General features: G+C 41.8%; 1 protein-coding gene across 2 annotated transcripts in view; it reads left to right on the top strand.

Annotated features, from left to right (window-relative positions):
• LOC122642699 (myosin-11-like) overlaps positions 1 to 17,016 on the top strand; it is a 52,055-nt gene extending 35,039 nt beyond the window's left edge. The window contains exons 27-39 of one of the 2 annotated variants that reach the window (XM_043836254.1): positions 13,471 to 13,585; positions 13,684 to 13,734; positions 13,838 to 14,089; positions 14,182 to 14,337; positions 14,438 to 14,644; positions 14,787 to 14,930; positions 15,191 to 15,261; positions 15,475 to 15,574; positions 15,656 to 15,712; positions 15,868 to 15,924; positions 16,018 to 16,098; positions 16,242 to 16,324; positions 16,428 to 17,016. In XM_043836254.1, coding sequence (XP_043692189.1) covers positions 13,471 to 13,585; positions 13,684 to 13,734; positions 13,838 to 14,089; positions 14,182 to 14,337; positions 14,438 to 14,644; positions 14,787 to 14,930; positions 15,191 to 15,261; positions 15,475 to 15,574; positions 15,656 to 15,712; positions 15,868 to 15,924; positions 16,018 to 16,098; positions 16,242 to 16,324; positions 16,428 to 16,551 — 1,498 coding nt within the window. In that variant the 3' untranslated portion in view covers positions 16,552 to 17,016. The remainder of the gene's footprint in view (positions 1 to 13,470; positions 13,586 to 13,683; positions 13,735 to 13,837; positions 14,090 to 14,181; positions 14,338 to 14,437; positions 14,645 to 14,786; positions 14,931 to 15,190; positions 15,262 to 15,474; positions 15,575 to 15,655; positions 15,713 to 15,867; positions 15,925 to 16,017; positions 16,099 to 16,241; positions 16,325 to 16,427) is intronic. The other variant, XM_043836255.1, reaches the window with a different exon arrangement.
• The last annotated feature ends 1,278 nt before the right edge of the window (positions 17,017 to 18,294 follow it).

Raw genomic sequence — 18,294 nt, 5'->3', positions numbered from 1 at the left:
GCTAATAGCAGTTCTGTTATCACAATAGAGATGCATGAGTGCCTCAAAATCAAACCCCAACTCTTGAACTAGCCTTCTCAACCATAAAGGTTCACATACTCCATGAACCATGACTCTAAATTCTACCTCTGCACTTAATCGAGCAGTTGGATTTTAGGTTAGGGATGCAAGTAAATGAAGGAGAAGAAGTTGAAGGAAGAAGAAAAGAGGAGAGGAAGAAGAAGACAAGAAAGGAAAGAAGAGACTGTTTCGGTTGTAATTCCTTGAGTGGAAGAGACTTCTCCACTCAGCTATATTACTTCATTACTAATGATAAACATATTACATCCACCTCCCCAGGGAGGTAAAAGGTAAAAGAGGAAAAAAGAAGAAATACATAATAGGACTGCTGGAACTTAACCAGTTCCTAAAATACCCTTAGACCAAAATATATAATAACTCTAACACTCCCCCTCAAGCTGGAGAATAAATCAAGGTACTAAAACTCGGGTCTCGGTGCCAACTCGACTCTTGGAAAAACCGAGACGAGTCGAGATCTCGCCGAGTTGGTGCATTTTTTTTTTTTTCAACTCGAAGCCTTAACTTTGGGTCAACCCGAAATCTGGACCCGAGATCCGAGATCTCACCGAGATATGTCAAGTTTTGTCCAATTAGGTAAGGTATTTAAGTGGTAGGTGGGTTAAAATAATGGGTCGAAACCGAGATCTGAGATCTCACCGAGATCTCACCGAGATATTGCACTTTTGAGACTCGTAGGCAGTCTCGTCTCGGCTTTTCCAAAAACCGAGAAACTCGGCGAGATCTCGCGAGTTCTCGAACTATGGAATAAATATTATGCATTCCTAGCTTACATAAAAGAGTACCAAATTGAAGGGAGGTAAGTCCTTTGGTGAAGATGTCTGCCAGTTGATCACCAGTCTTCACAAAGAGAGTAAAAATGCAGCCAGAGTTTATCTTCTCCTTGATGAAGTGTCGATCCACTTCAATATGCTTGGTCCTATCATGTTGCATTGGATTGTGAGCAATACTAATGGCTGCCTTGTTGTCACAGTAGAGTCTCATAGGGCCTTTAGTATCAAAACCCAATTCATGAATTGGTCTTTGCAACCATATGAGTTCGCACACTCCATAAGCCATGGCTCTAAATTCTGCCTCTACACTGAATCTAGCAACAATAGGCTGTTTTTTGCTTCTCCATGTGACCAAATTACCTCCCACAAAGGTACAATAGCTGGAGGTAGATCTCCTGTCTGTGATGGATCCAGCCTAATCGGCATCAGTAAAGCCTTCCACTCTCAAGTGATCATACTTGGCATACAACAGTGCTTTCCCTGGAGAAGACTTCAAATATCTGAGAATACGATATACAACATCCAAGTGGCCACTTTTGGGGGCATGCGTAAATTGACTCACCACTCCCACTGCATAGGGCATGTCATGGAAAGGTAGATAAGTTGGATTTTAGTTTAAGGATGTAGGTAAGAGAAGAGGAGGAAGACGGTGGAGAGGAAGAGAAGAAGAAGAGAGCAAGAGAATGGAAGAGTAATATTTCGGTTGTAATGGTTGTGTGTGAGAGAGATCTCCACACATCTATATTACTTCAAAGTCATAAATTAAAGTATTACAACTCACTCCCTAGGGAGGTAAAAGGTAAAAAAGAAGAAAATACAGAATTACATAATAAGGTAACTAGTAACAAGACTAGTACCAGAACTACCCTTATTACAACTCTATACACATCTAACACTCCCCCTCAAGCTGGAGAATATATATCATGCATTCCCAGCTTGCTTAGGAGAGTACTAAACTGAGGAGAGGCGAGAGCCTTGGTGAAGATGTCTGCAACCTGATCACCGGTCTCCACAAAAGGAGTACAAATACAGCCAGAGTCTATCTTCTCCTTAATAAAGTGTCTATCAACCTCAATGTGCTTAGTTCGGCCATGTTGGACAGGATTGTGAGCAATACTGATGGCAGCCTTGTTGTCACAGTATAGCCTCATAGGCCCTTCAGTGCCCAATCCCAATTCTTGAACTAGTCTCTTCAACCAAATGAGCTCACACACTCCATGAGCCATAGCTTTAAATTCTGCCTCTGCACTAGATCTGGCCACAACATGTTGCTTTTTGCTTCTCCATGTAACTAAGTTACCTCCTACAAAGGTACAATAACCCGAGGTAGATCTCCTGTCTGTAATGGATCCAACCCAATCGGCATCAGTAAAACCTTCCATTCTTAAGTGACTGTGTTTTACATACAACAGTCCTTTCCCTGGAGAAGACTTCAAATATCTGAGAATGCGATACACTGCATCCAAGTGGCCACTCTTGGGGGCATGCATGAATTGGCTCACAACTCCCACAACGTAAGAGATATCTGGGCGTGTCATAGAAAGATAAGTTTCCCCACAAGCCTTTGGTATTTTCCCGCATCAACAAGAGAAGGACCACAATCTTCTCCTAGTTTGTGATTCTGTTCAATAGGAGAATTTGCCGGTTTGCATCCTAACATCCCTGTCTCTGTCAACAAATCAAGAACAAATTTCCGCTGACATATGTTGATTCCTCTTTTGGTCCTTGATACCTCAATGCCTAAGAAGTACTTCAAGGGACCTAGATCTTTGATTTCAAACTGTTGAGCGAAGTAGATTTTCAGTCTTTTAATCTCAACCAGATCATCTCCAGTGACTACAATATCATCAACATACACTATAAGGGCTGTAATGGTACCATCTCCTCGCTTGGTAAAGAGAGTGTGATCAGCTTGACTCGGGAATACCCATCCTTTAGAATAGCTGTTGGAGCGCTCAAACCATGCCTTTGGTATGTTTGAGACCATATAGAGCCTTTTTGAGGAGACACCTTTCCTTCACAAGGCATTTTAAAGCCTGGTGGAGTTTGCATGTACACTTCCTCTTCCAAGTCCCCATGAAGGAAGGCATTCTTCACATCTAACTGATATAGTGGCCAATCTTTATTGGCAGCCAAGGATAATAAGACTCTTATAGAGTTGCGCTTAGCCACAGGAGCAAATGTTTCCTGATAGTCAATCCCATAAACTTGACTGTACCCCTTGGCTACTAACCTTGCTTTGTATCTCTCAACTGTCCCATCTGACTTATACTTGATTGTGTAGACCCATCTGCATCCAACTGGGACACGTCCCCTTGGAAGGTCCACCAATTGCCAAGTACCATTCTTTTCAAGGGCCATCATCTCCTCGGACATGGCTTGTCTCCACTTTAGGTCAGACATAGCATCAACAACATTCCTGGGAATAGAAGCAGTAGAGAGAGCAGTAACAAAGGCAAGACCTGTAGGAGAAAGAGCATCATAGGAAACAAACTGGGCTACAGGATTAGTACAGGCTCTTTTCCCTTTTCTAACAGCAATGGGAAGGTCTAAGTTAGATGGAAGGGAAGGAATATCACCTGATTGAGGAGGCTCAGGATGTGGATCTGGATCCAAAGAGGACTCTTGGTAGGTCTTCTTTCTTTCATTATGCAAGCCTTTACCTCTCTTATAGGTAATATGGTAATCCTTATCCTTACCAGTATCATTGTCAACATCCGGATTTGTATTCACATCTACACCCACAGCCCTGTGCTTACCAATGTCAAGTATAAAGGGAGAGATAGGTAGGGAGGAATGAAGGAGATCAGCAGCCTGTTCACTACCACAATTCTCCCCCTGAAGAGGATGCTGAGAGGGTGCAAAGAAAGGGATAGACTCAAGGAAGGTCACATCTTTGGAGATGAAACACTTGCGAGAAGAGGGATGATAGCACTTGTAACCTTTGGTAGTAGAGGAGTACCGAAGAAAGAGACACTTGAGAGCTTTGGGATCAAGTTTAGTGCGATGTGATTTATTAACATGCACATAACAAACACATCCAAAGACTTTAGGAGGAAGAGAGAAAGCAGAGACTGTAGGAGATAGAATGTCCAAGGGAGCTTTGTAGTCAAGAAGTTTAGTAGGCATGCGATTGATGAGGAAGGAGGCCGTAACAAGAGCCGCAGACCAGAAGGTCTTGGGGACATGCATGCCAAACAAGAGACTACGGGTAACCTCTAATAGATGGCGATTTTTCCTTTCAGCAACCCCATTTTGTTGGGGGGTGTTAACACATGCAAGCTAATGGATAATGCCATGATCAGTAAACAAGGTTTGAAGGCCACCAAACATGTATTCCCCCCCTTTATCAGACCGAACAATTTTGATCCGGGGTGGGTAAGGATCATCGATAAAAATGTTGAAATGCATCACAAACATCACTTTTATGTTTCGAAGAACAGTCCATGAGACGAGAAAAATCATCAACAAATGGCACGAAATAACGAAAGCCAAATAAAGAAGTAGTAGGGGAAGGTCCCCAAACATCAGTATGCACAATGTGAAAAGGGGCTGCAGTTCTATTACCATGATATGGATAAGAGGAACGACAATGTTTGGCTAACATACATGATTCACATTGAAAAACATGAGAAGAAGCAACAGAAGAAAATAAGTGAGGCAACTGTTTCCTCATTACAACAAACGAAGGGTGGCCAAGACGACGATGCCATAACAAAACAGCCGCCACAGAACTACTATCATTACGGCCACACACATAAGACTGAGTTGTAGACACAAAAGGATCAAAAAGATAAAGGCCTTGCTCTTCACGTCCACTACCAATAATCCTCTTCGTCACCAAATCCTGAAAAAGACAGTGAGAAGGGAAAAAGGTGATGCGATGAATTCAAAGATTTTGTCAGTGACTCACGGATAAAAGATTAACTGTAAGGTTAGGAACATGAAGAACTGAAGTAAGAGAAATAGATGAAGTGCAGGGAATGCTACCCTTACCGGATATGGAGGATAGGGAGCCATCACTATTCTAACCTTATCCTTACGAGCAAATGGTATAGGAATCATAATTATGGGGCGTACTCACATATGGTCGATGGCACCAGAATCAATGACCCAAGACTGGGCTGTAGTAGAGGCTGAAGTAAAGACCTGTAAAGCGGAGGATGATGAGGAACTGGCTACAGAAGGTGTAGAAGATGTGCTAAGGTGTGATATGACCCGGCGAACCACTGTATCCATAAAGGCAGAGTCATCCTGTGTAGTATCTGCCTTAGTCATCACAGAGTGAGCTCGAGCTCCCCCTCTACGGCCACCACGACCACGTGTGCCAGGAGGACGTCCATGAAGAGACCAACACCTATCCTTGGTGTGGCCAGTTCTCCCACAATGATCACATTTAAACCGGTCACGACCAACTCCACTAGCACCTACTGTCTCCACTGTATTGGCTACCTCTCGGTTAGGCCCTTGGCCTCTACCACCTCCACGGGTGTCTCGGGAAGAACTGGAGTTGAGGGCTGACCTCTCAATAGAAGATACAGAAGTGGGCTCCATAGCAACACGCCGAGTCTCCTCACTCTGTAAGTAACTGCAGACCTCACTAAGAGATGGAAAGGGAGACCGGCCTAAGATCTGAAGCCTGATGAGCTCATAGTCAGGGTTCAGACCACCAAGTAAGGTAAAGACACGCTCTTTTTCAAGAGTCTGATATACCTTGGCCTCATCCTCTTGGTCCTTCAAGTGGAGATCCCTGTAGTGGTCATATTCTTCCAAAAGGCTAAGGAAGGCATTGTAGTACTCAGAAATGGTCCTATCACCCTGCCTCATGGAGTTAATCTTTTGGTGAAGCTGGTAGACCTTGGCAGAGTCACCCACTCGATCAAAAGTTTGTCCAACACTGTCCCAGATGGCCTTGGCAGTCTCCTTTCTTATAAACCTTCGCCCAATCTCAGGTGTCATAGAGAAGATCAGCCATGTCATGACTGTAGAATTGTCGGCCTCCCATTGGTCAAAGCCAGGTGAACTAGGCTCTGGAGCCTTAATGGTACCTGTAATGTACCCAAGTTTCCGTTTGCTTCTTAGTGACAGCCTCACGGAGTGTGACCAATCCAAATAATTGGTGCCATCAAGTTTTACAAAGGAGATCTGTGTAGGCACACTCTCATAAACAACTTGAGGTGCGGTGGGAAGAGGTCGTGAGGTAGCGAACCAAGTTCGATGCGGATGTATCACCCATAGTGTATGGGAAAGAGTACTTGACCATAAGCAGTAACAACCAGCAAGGAGTGCGCCATCAACCCAAGGAAATTATCCCAACACACAAAAACAGAGCTGCCAGCTTAAAGACAAAGATTCCAACACAACAAAGCTTCACTCCCACACTCTTCAAGAGATAAAACAGCTTAAACAAGCCCCAATATTTCAAATGCAGATATTCATCATCACTTTTCAATCAAACAAGAGGTCCAATATACCCTAAATGCAAGAACAAGGAAAATGCAGCATTATCGGGTTTACCTGGGCAGAGAACAACACCACGAAACTGAGTAGAACTCAAAGAGGAGTCTCATCCATCAAAGGAGAACACGAAGACTATAACTAGGGTCCTTATACAATCCTAGTAGGCTGGTCCAACAGCCAAACCCATGCTGAAATGGACCTGATCCATGGATTCAACCTGCAACTGGCGGAAATCTGGGCAGAAGAGCAGATCCACAAAACTGAGCTATGCTTGGACAGTACCTTCATTCATCAAGGAGGCACACTTAGAGCATATAGAGGACCCTTATACGATTCTGTTGAGCTATTCCAAGCTCCAAAAACATGCCGAGAATGAGAGAAACATGGCCTTTACTCTTGAGCTGGAGGAAACCCTAACTGCTGCTTGGTTCACTTCAAAACAGCTTCAATGGAGCTCCAAAGTAGCTCAAGAATCATCCTCAATCACCTAAATAGGTTATAGAGAACCTACTTCATACCTCTTTTGCAAAGGATTTACATAGGAACCTCTTCTTTGAAATCCCTTGAATTCTAGGATCTCAAAGAGAGGGAAAAAGATGAGGAAAATAGAGATGATACGACTCTCAAACCTTTGGCTCTGATACCAAGTTGGATTTTAGTTTAAGGATGTAGGTAAGAGAGGAGGAGGAAGATGGTGGAGAGGAAGAGAAGAAGAAGAGAGCAAGAGAATGGAAGAGTAATATTTCGGTTGTAATGGTTGTGTGTGTGAGAGAGATCTCCACACATCTATATTACTTCAAAGTCATAAATTAAAGTATTACAACTCACTCCCTAAGGAGGTAAAAGGTAAAAAAGAAGAAAATACAGAATTACATAATAAGGTAACTAGTAACAAGACTAGTACCAGAACTACCCTTATTACAACTCTATACACATCTAACAAGATAAGCTTCCCCACTAGCCTCTGGTACTTTCCCGCATCGACAAGAGAGGGACCACAATCTTCTCCTAGTTTGTGGTTCTGCTCAATCGGGGAACTTGCTGGTTTGCAGTCTAAGATTCTTGTCTTTATCAACAAATCAAGGACAAACTTCCTTTGACATATGTTGATTCCTCTCTTGGACCTTGATACTTCAATCCCTAAGAAGTACTTCAAGGGGCCCAGATCTTTAATTTCAAACTGGTGGGCCAAGTAGAACTTCAGTTTATCTATCTCAGCTGTATCATCTCCAGTGACAACAATATCATCAACATAGACAATAAGGGTTGTAATGGTACCATTGCCCCGCTTGGTAAAGAGAGTGTGGTCTGCTTGACTCTGAGAATACCCATTCTTCATAATAGCCTACTGGAAGCGCTCAAACCATGCCTTTGGTGACTGTTTGAGACCATATAGTGCCTTCTTGAGAAGACACTTTCCCTTCAGCTGAAGGTATTTTGAAACCTGGTGGAGTTTGCATGTACACTTCCTCTTCCAAGTCACCATGAAGGAAGGCATTCTTGACATCTAACTGGTATAATGGCCAATCTTTATTGGCAGCCAATGATAAAAGGACTCTTATAGAGTTGTGTTTAGCCACAGGAGCAAATGTCTCCTGATAGTCAATTCCATAGACTTAACTGTACCCCTTGGCCACCAATCTTACTTTATATCTCTCAACAGTAGCATCAGATTTATACTTTATTGTGTAGACCCATCTACATCCAACTGGGACACGTCCCCTGGGAAGATCCACCAATTGCCAAGTACCATTCTTCTCAAGAGCCATCATCTCCTCAGACATAGCTTGTCTCCACTTTGGGTTAGACATAGCATCAGTAACATTCCTGGGAATAGAAGTTGTAGAGAGAGCAGTAATAAACGCAAGATCTGTAAGAGAAAGAGCATCATAGGAAATAAACTAGGCCATAGGATTAGTACAAGCTCTTGTCCCCTTTCTAACAGCAATAGGAAGGTCTAAATAAGATGGAGGAGAAGGGATATCACCTGATTGAGGGGAATGAATCTCGGGATGTGGATCTGGATCTAAAGAGGACTCTTGGCAAGTCTTCTTTCCTTCATTATGCAAGCCTTCACCTCTCCTGTATTTAATGTGGTAATCCTTCTCCTTCTCATTACCAGAACCACTTTCAACAACCAATTTTGTATTCACACCTGATTGATCATTAGTATCAACCACATCCAGTCCTATGTTTTCCAATGTCAAGCATAAAAAAAGAGAGAGGGAGAGGAGAATGAAGGAAATCAGCAGCCTGTTCACTTCCACAATTCTCCCCCTGAAGATGATGTTAAGAAGGGGCAAAGAAAGGGATAGATTCAAGGAAGGTGACATCTTGGAAAGAATACACCGACGAGAAGAAGGATGATGGCACTTGTAGCCCTTGGAAGTAGAAGAGTACCCAAGAAAGAGACACTTGAGAGCCTTGGGATCAAGTTTGGTGCGATGGGGTTTGTTAACATGCACATAACAAACACAGCCAAAGACTTTGGGAGGAAGAGAGAAAGTAGAAACTTGTGGAGATAAGGTTTCGAAGGGAGATTTGGAACCAATGAGTTTGGTGGGCATGCGATTTATGAGAAAAGAAGCAGTGAGAAGAGCTTCAAACCAGAAGGTCTTAGGAATATGCATGCCAAAGAGAAGACTCCGAGTGACCTCCAATAAATGGCGATTTTTCCTCTCAGCTACCCCATTTTGTTGGGGTGTGTCAACACACGCTAGCTGATGGATAATGCCATTATCAGTAAAAAAAGGTTTGGAAGCCACCAAACATGTACTCCCCCCCCCCTTTTATCAGAATGAACAATTTTGATTTGAGTATCAAACTGAGTGAGAATCATCTGATAAAATCATAAAAATTTTTAAATGCATCATAGACATCACTTTTATGCTTCATAAGAACAGTCCAAGTAGCACGAGAGAAATCATCAACAAATGAAACAAAGTAACGACAGCCAAATAAAGAAGTAGTGGGGGCAGGTCCCCAAACATCAGTATGCACAATATGGAAAAGAGAAGTAGATCTATTACCATGATATGGATAAGGTGAACGACAGTTTTTGGCAAACATACATGGTTCACAATGAAAAACATGAGAAGAGGAAATAAAAGAAAATAAGTGAGGTAATTTTTTCCTCATTACAACAAAAGATGGATGGCCAAGACGACGATGCCATAACATAACAGAATCCACAGAACTACTCTTATTACGTCCACACACATAGGACTGAGCTGTGGGCAAAAAAGGGTAAAAAAGGTAAAGTCCTTGCTCCTCACGACGACTGCCAATAATCCTCTTTGTCACCAAATCCTGAAACAAACAATGAGAAGGAAAAAAGGTGACACAAGAGTTTAGAGATTTAGTTAAATGACTCACAGATAAAATATTAAGAGTAAGGTTAGGGACATGAAGAACAGAAGTAAGAGAAATGGATGATGTAACAGGAATGCTGCCCTTACCAGAGATGGAGAAAAGGGAGCCATCAGCTACCCTAACCTTATCCTTACCAAAACAAATGGTATAGGAGTCATCATAATGGGACGTACCAGTCATGTGATCAGTGGCACCAGAGTCAATGACCCAAGACTAGGCTGCAATAGAAACTGAGGTGGAGACCTGCAAAGCTGAGGATGAAGAGGAGCTAGCCACCGTGGGTGTAGGAGATGTGCTCAGCTGTGACATGACCCTGCGAAACACCGCATCTGCCAGAGTAGAGTCATCTTATGTAGCGTCTGCCTCAGTCATAACAGAGTGGGCTCCTCGAGCTTTCCCTCTACGGCCACCACGAGCACCACCCCGTGTACCAGGAGGACGGCCATGAAGAGTCCAACACCTATCCTTGGTGTGTCCAGATCTCCAACAATGATCACATTTAAACCTATCTCTGCCACCTCCACTAGTACCACCTGTCTCAACTCCCCATGTTTAGGCCCCTAGCCTCTACCACCTCCACAGGTGTTCCGGAAAGAACTAGAATTGAGAGCTGACCTCTCAAGAGATGATGCTGGAGTTGGTTCCATAGTAACACGTCGAGTCTCCTTACTTTGTAAGTAGCTACACACCTCATCAAGAGATGAAAGAGGGGACTGACCTAAGATCTGGAGCCTGATTGCTTCATAGTCAGGGTTCAGACCACCAAGTAATGTGAAGACTCGCTCCTTTTCAAGGGTGCAATGCACCTTTGCTTCATCCTCTGGATCGGTCAATTGAAGATCCCCATAGTGGCCATACTCCTCCAGAAGACTGATATAAGCATTGTAGTACTCAGAAATGGTCTTGTCACCCTACCTCATTGAATTAATTTTTTGGTGAAGCTGATAGACCTTTGCAAAGTCACCAACCCTATCAAAGGTTTGGGAGACACTGTCCTAAATAGCCTTGGCAGTTTCTTTTCTCGTAAACCTTCTCTCAATCTCGTGCTTCATGGAGAAGATGAGCCATGTCATAACTGTGGAATTTTCTGTCTCCCATTTCTCATAGGTAGGGGAACCAGGCTCTGGGGCTTTAATAGCACCTGTAATGTACCCAAGCTTCCCTTTGCTCCTAAGGGAGAACTTCACTGAGTGTGACCAGTCAAGGTAATTGGTGTTGTCAAGCTTCACAATGGAGATTTGTGGATGGAGGATCTCAAAAACAGCTTGAGGGGCTGTTGGAATGGGCTGTGAATCAGCCGAACTAGCCACAGAGACATTCGAATCAGCCATATTGTAAGGAAAAAAGCGGCACTTGACCATAAATAAGAGTACCCTAACCAAGTGGGGAGTACACACTCAACCCAAAGATGAAACTCAACACAAGAATCGAATTTCAGCAAGGTAAAAAAAAAACTTGACAAATTTCACCCCAATACTCTCCAATGAGGAACACAAACTTAAACAAGCTTAAAAAACTTCACACATAGCTGTCCCTAATCAGTCCTCAACCAAGAAAGCAACCATTTGCAGTCCAAAAGCAGGAAAAGAGGAAGACAAGCATTCTCGGTTTTACCTGGGCAGGAAATGAGACTCCACAAAATGGAGCTATGCTCAAAAAGGTCTTGTAATCAGCAAAAGGGGACATGTGGAGGATAATAACCACCCTTGGGCGATTCTAGTAGTCCATTCCAAGACTCAAGCTCATGCCGAGGGAGAGAGAAACCAGGCCTGCAACTTTCAGCTGGTGGAAACCCTGGGCAGTGGCTTGATGCTCTTAAAACTTCAAGAGAGCTTCAACTCAGCTCAAATAGCATCTTCAAACACTTGAATAGGTTACATAGAACCTATTTCATACTTCTCCAACAAGTTCTTCACATAGGAATCTCCTCCTTGATATCCTTTATGACCTAGGATTCCAAAGAGAAGAAAAAAAAATAGGAGCAAAAGGCTGAATACGACTCTCAAGCCTAAAGCTCTGATACCAAGTTGGATTTTAGGTTAGGGATGTAAGTAAATGAAGGAGAAGAAGTTGGAGGAGGAAGAAGAAAAGAGGAGAGGAAGAAGAAGACAGGAAGGGAAAGAAGAGACTGTTTCGGTTGTAATTCTTTGAGTGGAAGAGAATTCTCCACGCAGCTATATTACTTCATTACTAATGATAAACATAATACATCCACCTCCCTAAGGAGGTAAAAGGTAAAAGAGGAAAAAAGAAGAAAATACATAATAGGACTGCTGGAACTTAACCAGTTCCTAAAATACCCTTAGACCAAAATATCTAATAAATCTAACAGCTACAACCGGCTTGTTTTTACTCCATGTAACCGGGTTACCACCTACAAATTTACAATATCTAGATTTAGATTGTCTGTCAGAAACTGAACCAGCCCAATCAGCATCAATGTAGCAGTCGATAAGGGTATTTTGAACACTATCGATCTGCACTCTTTTCTCCCATATTTTCTTCCTCTGTTCTTTCTTTTCTTTTGGTCTTAAATACTGTTGAATATTCTGATCAAGTAACATTTTTCCTCTCTTTTTCCCCCTTTTTTGAGGGGGGATTTCACCAAAACCACTTTGAACCTAGGATTTAAAATTTAGCATCGGAGTGAGAATCATTTCTGGCAGGCATCATGTAACACCCCGCATGCATGTCATGATTATTTTAGTTTCCTGAGTTTGCTCGATTCTGAACTTGAACCCTTCCCTTTCCTTTGGGAGTGATCTATGAGTGAGCTCTCTCGATTGACTATGAGTGATTTCCTTCGTCTTGATGGAGTCTTTTCCTCTGATCCTGTGTATGTGAGTGGGTAACATGTTTCCTATCGATTCAGTCTGAGCCCCTAGCTTTAGCTATCCCTGTGTTCCCTTGCTTGACTCGAGTGAGCTCTCTCACTGCGAGTGTGCCTCTTCCCAGGGATTGAATGAGCGAAAGCCTAGATTATGCGAGGCGTGGCTCTTCCTTTCACTTCGAAAAGAAAAGAATTTCTGTCAATTTATTTGAATGGAGAAAGAGACACCAGGAAAGTGCTTTATGAGGGCTTAGATAAAGTAGAATTTAAATGTGGAGAGAAAGGACACATGGCAGTGAATAGCCTTAAAAAGTCAAAAGAAAGCTTCTGATGCGGCATCTAGAGGACAAGAAGAGAAGCCTTGTTGAGATAGGGGTTGTTTTCATAGAGAAGGTAAGGAGAAAGAAAGTCCGGCGAAGGGAGGGATCCGGAATGCTTCTGGAAGGTATGGGCGCAGGGGCACACCACAATGCGCGACTGGGTGGCGATCCTTTTCCCATATATATAAATGCTGCTACTAAAACAACCAAAAAACTGCTACCAAATATCTTAAGATAAAGGAAGAAAGAAACAACAAAAAGAGAAGTTATTTGCACCAAACCTGTTTTCGTTTTTCCTTAATGAGCAAACTAGAATTTACCCTCTTTCTCTTCTTGATATTAATCCCTTGTATCTTCTGATGTCTAATTATGTATACAGATCTTTTTATAATGCCATAGCAAATTGAAGTGCATGAGTGCATCTATTTAGTTTCCCAATGTCTTGCTTTTCTGACTTTTGCCACACCTGATACTGATACTTCACTTCAGGGTTACCTATATTTATATTCCTAACATAAACATCATCAAAAGGGCCATCTGTCTTGAGCCATCATATATATCATATTTGAAACATCCGATGTAACTCTTCACTTATAATTGGTGCATTTTAATGTTATACTTATGTTTTTGCAATTAGGCTTGAAGAGAAGCTTACCAATCTAGCATCAGAGAATCAAGTTCTCCGTCAGCAGTCATTGACCATGGCACCCAATAACAAGTTCCTTTCAGGACGCACTAAATCAATTAGTCTGGTACGCCGTACTCATACAAGTTATTTTTTGTTAGTCTGAATTATTCTTCTCACTTCCCAGATATTTAGTTGACATTCTTTTTGCTTGATAACTGTCAGAGGCAATCCGAGAGTGGTCGTCTAGTGAGCGCTGATACCAAGACAACTGTTGTACGTGGGAGTTCTTTTATGACTGTCAAATGTTCAAAATTTTTTTTTTTCAATTTGTGATTTTAACTCTGTTTTACGTTTATCTTCTGGGACAATATGGTAGGATATGCACGGGGCTTTAACAACAAAGGAACCTTCCGAAATAGAAGAGAAACCACAGAAATCTCTAAACGAGAAACAGCAGGAGAATCAGGACTTGCTCATTAGGTGTATTGCACAACACCTGGGTTTCTCTGGCAGCAGACCAATCGCTGCCTGTATCATTTACAAATGTCTTCGTCACTGGAGATCATTTGAAGTAGAACGTACCAGTGTTTTTGACCATATTATCCAGACAATTGGACAGGCTATTGAGGTTTGAACTGTCTGTGCTTTTATCAGGCAATGTTCTCAGTTTTTATATCTTGCAAGGGCTTGTTTTAACCCTAAACTATCCGTGGATTAAAGACTCAGGAGAACAATGACGTCTTAGCTTATTGGTTGTCCAACGCATCGACATTGTTGTTGCTACTCCAGCGTACATTAAAAGCAAGTGGTGCAGCTGGCATGGCTCCACAACGCCGTCGATCGTCATCAGCTACCCTCTTTGGGAGGATGACTCAGGTAAGAAATGGGTGCATTATGAGTGAAATTTTTATGGCCTTGAGGAAAGTTATCTCTTGTGAGCTATATAATTTATGTCCTGCAATTCTATCCTTATTAGAGTTTCAGGGGAGCACCACAAGGTGTTAATCTATCTTTTTCCAATGGAGGGGTGGTTGGTGGAGTAGATACCTTGCGCCAGGTTGAAGCGAAATACCCTGCTTTACTTTTCAAACAGCAACTTACAGCATACGTAGAAAAAATATATGGGATGATCCGAGATAATTTGAAGAAAGAGATCTCTCCATTGCTTGGGTTATGCATTCAGGTATTGCTTTAGTCAGCTTACATGCTTGAGTGATATATCATGGCCAAGTAATGGTGTTGTGTTCTCTTAGTTATTGAAATTTTATTTCTTCCCATTTTATACCACTTCTCATATAGTTTTGTATGAATGAATTGGATGTTAGGCACCAAGAACATCTAGAGCAAGCTTAGTCAAGGGATCATCCCGTTCACCTGCAAATGGTACAGCCCAGCAAGTTTTGATTGCTCACTGGCAGGGGATTGTAAAAAGCCTTGGAATTTTCTTGAGCACATTGAAAGCCAATCATGTTAGTTGTCTGTTTCTTCTCATTCCCTTAATTTCATCATTTCTTTTTCGGGAATCCAAAGCATGGACTGGAACGAGAGCATTAACTTGTAGCATGGTCAATGAGTCTCTCGAATAGATCAAGCAGTCTGATTTCTGGATCAAATTGTTGTGCCTTGAACCCTTGTCAATTGAATGCTAATTAGAAGCTCATTATGATTTAAGTTATATGATTTAAATGTAGTTTTTGTCATTTACATTTTCCATTACTTTCCTTTATAGGTGCCTCCATTTTTGGTGCGAAAGGTGTTCACACAAATATTTTCTTTCATCAATGTGCAACTCTTCAACAGGTTCGTGAATATAGTCATTTGTCCTGTGTGGATGTTCTGGAGACTCTTTACTGCCCTTCCCCAAAAAACTCAGCTCTACTAAGCCTTATTCCAACTAAATAGAGTCAACCAAAAAAAAATCCTCTTTTGTTATTCCACTGTGTTACCCCACCCAAACGTTCAGAAAAGGAGAAAATATAAGGAACTTACCATCATGCCCTCATTTGGTTGCAGTCTCCTATTGAGGCGAGAGTGCTGCTCATTTAGTAATGGCGAATATGTCAAGGCAGGATTGGCCGAATTGGAACATTGGTGCTATAAGGCAACAGATGAGGTACTTTTACTTTTATGACATACTAGTTATTGGCAATAATTTTCGCTGCTTTCCTGTATTTAAAAAGAGAAGAATTTGCAGTATGCAGGTTCAGCTTGGGATGAGCTCAAACATATCAGACAGGCTATTGGGTTCCTTGTATTTCTTTTCCCTTCTTGTAATACTTAATAGCTTGTTCTCATTGCCTACCAACATAGAAAGAGATATCTCTTTATTTAATGAGATAGGAAAGCATGAAAATACTGCCTCTGGTGAAGATGATTGAATCTGCTATTTACTTTCACTTGTCTCAGGTCATACATCAGAAGCCAAAGAAGACACTCGATGAAATAAGCCATGACCTCTGCCCAGTGAGTAAATTTTCTTAAGTACTCCAAAAGAGCATTCTGCTCCTACCTGCTCCTCTTCCTTGGATCTCAACCAGTTCTATCTCCCATCCATAGGTGCTCAGCATACAGCAGCTTTACCGGATTAGTACAATGTACTGGGATGACAAGTATGGAACACACAGTGTGTCCTCGGATGTAAGTTATTATGGGCACCATTACCTAAACTAGGTTTGAATCATTGTCATCATCATAATGAATATTATAATATTTGAGTCAGCAACAAAATTGTGCATAATTCCAGACTAGGGTTAGCTGTCTTATTTGATGCTTCTGGCTAGGTTATATCCAACATGAGGGTGCTGATGACTGAAGATTCAAACAATGCCGGCAGCAATTCTTTTCTGTTGGACGATGATTCAAGGTTAGAAATGTGATCAACCATCGAGTTGTCTCTGACGTTCATTTTCTGGATGTTGGTGCAGTGGTGGTCTGTGGTAACTAACATTCTCTCATTTATGGTGCAGCATACCATTTTCAGTTGATGACATATCAAAGTCCATGGAACAGATTGACATTTCTGACATTGAACCGCCATCCCTCATTCGTGAGAATTCGGGCTTTGTATTTCTGTTGCCACGTTCTGAGTAATCATTTTATCATGTAACACTCATCTGGATGGTTTCTCTTCCTGTCTCCTTTCAACATCACCTCATTCAATGTAGTTACTTCAGCTTTTGTATATTCACGTCAGAGCTCCTTCAGTTTGTTTGATGACTCCCATTGGGTGGGTTGATGTTGCTTCTTCCTTGGATTAAGGTTGTTTCCTTGACTTCCCCCTACCATGTATAATCCAACACTTAAAGTAGGAACACCCAGCTGTTAATAGGGACACCCTGCTGTTTCTAGTCAATGAGATGTTAGTTACTTCTCCCATCAGTCATAAGTTTGCCATATCTTTCTTGAGTCAATTATATTTAAAATTTCTTTTTATGTGAACGCTTTTCCCCCAAGCCACACCTTTATCTTCTTGATGTAACATGTAATTCCATCTGTTATTCATTGATTCCCTTCCTTCAAAAGTGCCTAGTAAACCAGATTTATAAAATGTTTCAATGTCATTTGCTTCCATTTCATCTGTGAAATTATTGAACTAGTTCAGAATATATACAGGTTCTCAAGATGCTTATTTTGGCAGAAACTGTTGCATAGTTATTTATAGAATAATTGTACTTTCATAATTCATAATTTTGGCCACAATTTTTTATTATCAGCTTATTGGTCTCTGGGTCATCAAATAATCACAATTTTTCATGCTTGGCATTTTATGTGTTTCATCACCTTCCTCCCCCCTCTCCCCTCCCAACCAAAAAAAGGGTCAAAACCAGAAGGAAAAAAAAAAGAAGCAATAATAGCTCAGCTTTAGCTCACACAGACTGAATACCATGTCTTCGTCACTCTATTCCTTGAGCTCCTAGTAAAGAAAAACAATTCAAAATTGTTCAGCACATCCATGCTAAGTAAATGGATATTATTCTGAGCATTCAAAGATGGAGAAACAAGTAGCATATACTTGTTTTTTACCAGCACGACCTGTGATCATCGTATCAAATACCTTATAGGCAAAATTTTGATTCTGAAACTACTTGTGCAGCTACTATTAACAACGGTTTCAAAATATGGAATTGGATAGATGACCCAGGTCTGCAATTGTGGCTATACCGCCAGCTTCCTACCAAGAAGTTGAAGGCTGAATCAATTCTCTTCTCTCACCTTAGTCTTGATGATGTAAATCTTGACTTTCAATTTCTGAACTCAACCCTTCACTGCATGTTGGTATTTTTAGGGGTGTTAAATCCTCCAATATTCCAACATAGGCATTCCATAACTGATAGGACAGAGAGAGGATGACAGATAGAAACTAATCCTGCCTCGCAGGGAACCCAGTCATACAACTAACAATCATCTCAGTAGATTCTAACAACATCTGAAGGATCTTCTCCTCCTGCCCACGCATGGGAATGGTTACACAAGAACTAAACTGAATTCCTCCTGGAGGGTTGAGGTTTTGGTTTTTGCAGCATACTAACCATTGTAGTTTCTTCCCCTTCACATACTGATGTTGCAAACCTATTGTGGCTATAATCGGGTCCTATATATTGTCAGGTGTCTACCCATTTTCATGTGATCTTGAGCCTGCGGAGCCCCATTGGTGTTGTTCTCTCTATCCATTCCCACTCTCTTATCACGTATCAGGCCAGACCCAGAAGCCACACCAGCATCTCTCCTCAACAACAATCTCAACCTCCTTTGCAATCTCCAGTAGCTGCTCATAATTGGAATCCGAACCATGCTCCTCTGGCAGAGTCTCTGCACCATTTCGAGGTTGTTGAA

The sequence above is a fragment of the Telopea speciosissima genome, chromosome 10 (genome assembly GCF_018873765.1).
Source record: "Telopea speciosissima isolate NSW1024214 ecotype Mountain lineage chromosome 10, Tspe_v1, whole genome shotgun sequence".
NCBI lineage: Eukaryota > Viridiplantae > Streptophyta > Magnoliopsida > Proteales > Proteaceae > Telopea > Telopea speciosissima.
Note: the sequence above shows the minus strand (reverse complement) of the source record. Positions and strands in the feature narration are given on the sequence as shown.